The 6,900-nt window shown below is 38.6% G+C and overlaps 1 protein-coding gene across 1 annotated transcript in view; it reads left to right on the forward strand.

Moving 5' to 3' along the window:
* Positions 1-6,808, forward strand: part of CCDC39 (coiled-coil domain containing 39) — a 58,742-nt gene extending 51,934 nt beyond the window's left edge. The window contains exons 15-20 of the mRNA XM_055126469.1: positions 717-876; positions 1,268-1,374; positions 2,457-2,597; positions 2,715-2,891; positions 3,281-3,366; positions 5,794-6,808. Coding sequence (XP_054982444.1) covers positions 717-876; positions 1,268-1,374; positions 2,457-2,597; positions 2,715-2,891; positions 3,281-3,366; positions 5,794-5,947 — 825 coding nt within the window. The 3' untranslated portion in view covers positions 5,948-6,808. The remainder of the gene's footprint in view (positions 1-716; positions 877-1,267; positions 1,375-2,456; positions 2,598-2,714; positions 2,892-3,280; positions 3,367-5,793) is intronic.
* Positions 6,809-6,900: the final 92 nt, after the last annotated feature.

Consider the following 6,900-nt stretch of genomic DNA (forward strand, 5'->3'; position numbering starts at 1 on the left):
AATAAATAAGTAAAATAAATTGCAGATTTTTTTTTTTAACTTGGTGATGGAGACTAGGATTTCGAGATGCCAGTATCAGCAGGGTTGGTGATTTCTAAGAATTGTGTGAGAGAATCAGTCTCTCCTAATTTCTGGTGATTTTGTGTCAGATTTTAGTGTTCCTAGGTTTATGGAAGTATCAACATGTCTGTCTTATCACAAGGCATGTGTCTCCTCTATGGATGTCTGTGGCAGCATCCAATTTGTCATGTAACTAGGACACCAGCCATATTGGTTTCAAGGCCAACATCGATGACCTTTCGTAACTTGACGGCATCTATTTCCAAACAAGTTACATTCATGTTGTGCAGCCAACAATACCAACCATTTTCAAACTTCTATTCCAAACTGAAAGTGCTGATTAAACAGTAACACTTGGCAGCTATCATTCTACTTTTTTTCTCCGTGAGTTTAATTACTGTGGGTACTTCAGAGCACAGTCATGTAGTATTGTTTCTATGAAAACCACGGGATGCTTTACAAATTTTAAATTTTAAATTTGAGGGTCTTGAGCTTTTGATCTCCTAAAGCAAGTGCAAAATAATGAAACACTTGATATTGCATGTAGGTTCTAAGAGAAATTGGTATTGTTGCAAGTTATGTATTTCTTACCTGGAAAACACATTTCCCCCATGAAAAACAGTTGCACATAATTAGTTTTATTCTCTATTTCATAGGCTGCTCAGGAAAAAGAAGAGCTCCAAAGGGAAGGAGACAGTTTGGATGCTAAGATAAGCAAAGCTGAAAAAGAGATCAGAGCTCTAGAGAACACCTTGCAAGTGCTGAACAGCTGCAACTATAATTACAAAAAATCTTTTGCAAAAGTGACTCCGGCTAGTGAGTAGAAAATTGAATTTGTCTTTGTGAAACTACACAGAGAAATCTGTGAGACATGGCAAATAAAAACATGTCCTGTTTTACAGGGCCCGAACAGCTAATCAATCAGCACCTCCTTTTGAAATAAGGCTACGCTATTTCCATTATTAATTCTAGTGACAAGCCTAATCACTTCTCTAGAGAATTGACTTCAAATCTCAAGGAAAGAGCCCCAGACTGGCTACTTTGTTAATAGAACAAGAATGGCCAACACATGCCCAGACTCTTTCAACAAGTTACGCTAGGAAATTGAGCGTTTTATAATAAAAATGTTTGAGCTTTAATAAATGTAAGATTTAAGATTGCTTTATACAGCGCATGTTAAAAATTGAAAATTTTCCTAAAATTTCAGGTGAGGAGTATGAAGTAAAAATCCAACTAGAAGAACAAAAAAGAGCTGCTGATGAAAAGTACAGATATCAGCAAAGACAAATCAGAGAACTCCAGGAAGATACTCAGGTAGAGTACTAAGCCCTTAGTAAAAGACCGCTATCATTGTTATTTCCATTTCCTTGTTATCTTTTTGTTGTTGTTTGCTTCTTGGATCACACCTGGCAGTGTTTAGGGGTTACTCCTGGCTCTGCGCTCAGGAATTACTTCTGGCGGTGGTTGGGGGACTACATGGAATGCCCGGGATCAAACCCCGGTCTGCTGCGTGCAAGGCAAACAAACGCCCTACCTGCTCTACTGTCACTCCGGCTCCTTTCTTGTTACTGTGTATGGAGAAACTTTCTTAGAGAAGTTGACAGTAAGAGAACTTTTATCTCATTTAAATTAAAAAAAAATGGTCAAGATTCCAGTGCTGATGAGCACAGGATGGACCTCTGACAATTTCTTACTAAGTGATGAATCATAGCCACTTACTATCTACTCACTAACCTTTATTTTATGCAGTTTTATTTGTTAATGAATCATAATTATGATCTATTCACTAGTCTTTATGAACTTTTAATTTCAGTTAATTCAAGAAATGTTTGAAAGATAATTTAAGTTGCTACTAAAGCACATCACTATAGGAGAAAATTGTGTGCTTGGTAAGGAGGCCCTCTATAAATATTTAGGTTTTTCTTTGATAATGTTGAAGTATCAGATGATATGGATTGTGAATCTTGAAAATTTCATGTTTTTTTAATTGCATTTTTTCTAGAGTTATTATTTAAATTATTTCCCCCTAAATACTATAAAATACTTCCTAGTGGGATTATATATAAAACATAATACCACTATAATTATTATCAGTAGAATTATATATTATAGTTGACCCATGAGAAACATGGGTTTGAGCTACATGGACCCACTTAAATGTGGACTGTGGTTATTTTTCTATCTGTGGGCTCAGCATTCATAGATTTGACCTACTGTGGAGATCAGTACTGTAGACCCCATCGAGAAAGGACTTGACTATAAGTTATATCTTATACAGGGATATTCAGCTGAACAGGGCTGGTGCCTTTCCAGAGTCAATGCTTAAAAAAATAAATTATTTTAGAGATGGCAAGTTACACTTATACGTTGCTGTTCTAATACGCCATTTTCTGCAGAGCATGGAAAACACTCTGGATGTTCTAGAACATCTAACAAGAAAAGCCAAAGCAACATTAACAGAAAAGGAGGATTCCTCGTTTCAACTAAATAAAGAAACCGAGGAGCAGAAGCCAAAGTTGGACAGAGCAGCTAAACAGGTAAATGGTCTCTTTCTAAAAAAGGACCTGTCATATTTTTTAGTTTATTCCAAGTTGTACACCAGAGTCTTCCTTCATCCATTAAGAATATTAAATAGCAATTGTTATTGACAACAGTGTGCAAAACTCATCAAGGAAATCCGTATTATGAAAGATACAAAAGATGAAACACTGGAAGAACAAGACATCCAGCTCCGTGAACTCAAAGAGTTCGACAGGAACATTGATGACATGCTAATAGATGTCACTGAAAATGCTGAGATCCGTACTATCCTTCAAACCCTCTTTCAACAGGTACTTTCTAGTTAAAAAATATTGTATTTTTGGGAATCAAACTTGGAGCCTCACAATATAAAGCAAATAAATGCTCTTCCGCTGAGCCACACATCCATTACTTGAATATTCATTTTTGTTTTTGTACCACACTCCTGAGTGTTCAGGGCTTACTCCTGGCTCTGTGCTCAGGAATCATTCCTGGTGGGGCTCAGGGAACATACGGGATGTCGGAGATTGAAGCCAGTTGGCCACATGCCAGGCAAGCAACCTAACTGCTTATACTATTAGTCCAGCCTCATAAATGAAAAATTTCAGAAACTTATATTAACCTATTAATGATAAAACCAAATCTAATACAAATTCATCTAAAATGCAGTACTAACAATTGCTTTTTTTCTTTTTTTAAGAATGAGTTAGAACTACCTGTAGCTAGCTCTAAACGTAACCGAACAAGTTCTACATCTCCTTCACAGACCTCCCTGTTATCAGGAAGGTAAGTTGGTTGAAAACTTATCTCTAAATGTCACAAATGTTACTCTCCGAGGAACTTCTATATCACAAAGCTATTGGATTTGAGTATTCGCCCTCCTTGTTTATACTTTGGATTTTTGGTGTTATTGTGTTCCCTTGTGACAGAGTGCTTTTTAACTGCCAGTTATTGGGTGCAGTTTTGAGGTTAAATCTAGCATAGCCAATCCTGATGAAGGGGACATTTTTGGAGGACACAGGGGTCTGTTGGGTTAGGTCACATCTGGCAGTGCTTGGGGGACTACATGCGGTGCGTACTGAATTGTGGACAGCTCAGTGGAAGGCAAGCACCTTAACCTCACTTACCCCTTGCACCATCTCTGTCCTAAAGGGAAAAATTTAAATCATGAAAGGGTAATTTAGGTGTATACACATATGGAATATTGTGGGGGGGGTGGTGAGCTACCAGTGATTTTATCAAGATTTAAAAATTTTAGGCATCATGATTAAACAGCACAAATAATGCAATTGTTAAGCTTTATGCTTAAAATGTGCTAACACCACACCCTCCCCTGCTACCTCCTCACCATGAAATATGGTTTTTATGAATAAAATCACATCATAAAACTTTAAAAAAAGTCAGGATTTTTTATAGCGGGTAGTGTTTGCCTTGCATGTGTCCAATCTGGGTTCGATTCCTCTCAGAGAGCCTGGCAAGCTACCGAGAGTATCCTGCCCGCACGGCAGAGCCTGGTAAGCTATCTGTGGCGTATCCAATATGCCAAAAACAGTAACAATGGAGACGTTACTGGCACCCACTCGAGCAAATCAATGAACAATGGGATGACAGTGCAACAGTGCTACAGTGATTTTGTTAAAAGGGAAGTCATACTTCTGTTCTCCTTTGATTTGGGGCCAAACCCAATGGTGCTCAGAGCTTACTCCTAGCTCTGTGGTAGGGATCACTCTTGGCAGTGCTCAGGGACCATAGGAGTGCTAGGGATTGAACCTGGGTTGGCCATGTGCAAGGCAAATGCCCTGCCCACTATACTGGCTGGTCCCAAAGGAAGTTAGAATTTTATCTAGAATTCTATCATCAGTTATGTTTAACCAACACTCATGCTTTGCTGACAAAACTTAAAAATTCCCAGTCTCTTACATTAGCAGCCACTTAATTACTTTTCATTAGTCTAGAGTAGAAATATCAAAGGGGGACATCTTAAAAGTGTCTGAGAGAGGGCTGGAGTGATAGCACAGCGGGTAGGGCGTTTGCCTTGCACACAGCCAACCCAGGTTCGATCCCCAGCATCCCATATGGTCCCCTGAGCACCGACAGGAGTAATTCCTGAGTGCATGAGCCAGGAGTAACCCCTGTGCAATGCTGGGTCTGACCCAAAAAGCAAAAAAAGAAAAAGAAAAAAGTGAGAAAAAAACAGAACAAAATGTTCTGGATGTCAACATGAGGAGCAACCCTTCCAACATCTTTGTACTTTTCTTGGTGTTTCTGTGCAGGGAGGGGGGAAAGGAGGGGTGGGGGTTGGGCCACACCCAGTTAATAGTCAAGGGTTACTACTGGTGGTGCTGGAGTACTTTTTTTCAGGGGGGTCTGGTTTGGGAACCACACTCGGTGGAACTCAGGAATCACTACTGGCAGGGCTTGGGTGACCATATGTGGATCCGGAATGAACCCCGGGCTGGCCACATACAAGTGTCCTAACTGCTGTACTATTACTCCAGCCCCTGTGCTGGGTCCTGAGCCAAGGTCAGCCGGATACAAGGCAAAGGCAAGTACCTTACCCACTTATCTTTGTTATGTCATTAAAAAAAAAAATCAAAACATTTCTGGGGCTGGAGAGAATATAGCACATAGGGCACTTGCCTTACACATGGTCAATATGGGTTTGATCACTGGCATCTCCTAGGGGCCCATGAGCACCAACAGGAGTAATTTCTGAGTGCCGAGCCAGGAATAAGCCCTGAGCACTGCAGAGTGTGGCCCCCAAACAACAACAACAAAAAATCAAAACATTTCAGAATTACATGGCTATGTTTGCTTTGTAATTAACCCCACCGTTTAACTCTATTAGCAGGCCTCTCGCTTTCTTCTCATCTTTCAATGATAACTTTTGCCCGTATCCAAATCTCATGCTTCATTAAAAAAAAAACACTTTTAATGGTTAATGGCCTTTGCAAATGTTTAATGATTCCACCTCAAAAAGCACTTTTCTTATAAACACATTTGTTGAAGAACTTCCCTATTGAAATTGTTCCTTTCTCTTCCTTTTTAAACAAGAATTTCTGTACATTTTAAAATTGTTTGTATTAGAACTACTAATAGTATGTAGTTCTGGGTCTCAGATTTACTTGTGAAATTATGTTTCTCTTTTGTCATTAATGATAGAATCTATGAAAACAGAAATTTAAAATTAATTTTACATTGTTTTTCTTCTAGATCATCTAGGAGCTCAAGCACTAATTCTCAGGTGTCAGTGAAGACGTTAGAGCTGACCTTCCCGGCCTCCCACTCCCAGTTAAGCAGTCCCAGGCCAGCCAGTGCTACCAGCACCTCCTCTAGTTCTGCTAAAGGCAAAAGAAAGAGCAAATAAGTATTTTCATGTCTCTTGAACAAGCTGTAAACACAAATCCAAAAATCTCAATGTTAAAATAGGAAATCCCACTTTTAGGTTTTTGATGTCTTTTGATATAATATTGAAATTGTGCCAGAAACATCAAATGACTAAAGTTTTATATGGTGGAAAATGTTAAAACTCAGTCAAAAACTGCATTCACTTCTACCGCGACAATCTTTTAGGAAAAAAATTTGTAAAGATTCACTGTCCTATCAAGAATTTGCAACACTACTAGAATTCTCACTTACCCCACAAAATCCTGAAATTAGGTTTTCTTTATTCCAAGAAAAAAAATTTACTGGACTTTTGGTGGAAAAATCTACTAGAGGTAGTTTCTTCCCTGGTATATTTTTTTACTCCTCTCCCCCCCAGCCCTGCCCTTTCCTCTGAAACAACATTAGTTCCTCCTTTATCCCCTGAAAACTGATGGGAAAGAGAACACTGGATAAATACAACTAAAGCTTCAGTTTCTAGAAATTGCTCCATTCTTATCTTGAAGGAAATTGAGCTATTGCTCAAGATTTGCACACATAAATAAGGTTTCTTCAGGAATTTCTTTGCATGAAACATGATTTAAGTAAAGCTCGGTACACTCTGATTTATAATAGTAATCTTATACATCTACAGTGGGAGGTAGATTAGCTATTTTAGAATGTATTTTCCTAGGCTGTAAAACATGCTCAACTCTGAACTCTTGGAAGAGCATGGAGTACAACTGTTGTAAAGCTGGTTTTCAAATTGGTGTGTTATATAGTACGTGAAAATATAAACCTTGGGGAAACTATTCCTCTCACAACTCTGCTTGTTTACAGCTGTCATTTCGCATTTCCCTTTGAAAAGCAGAAGAGTGGAAGTAAACATGTTTCTCCTAAAATCATTTGAATATTTTACTATCTTTAGTAACATACAGCAAAAGGCAACCTTGGGTC

This window comes from Sorex araneus, chromosome 2, assembly GCF_027595985.1.
Source record: "Sorex araneus isolate mSorAra2 chromosome 2, mSorAra2.pri, whole genome shotgun sequence".
NCBI classification, from domain to species: domain Eukaryota; kingdom Metazoa; phylum Chordata; class Mammalia; order Eulipotyphla; family Soricidae; genus Sorex; species Sorex araneus.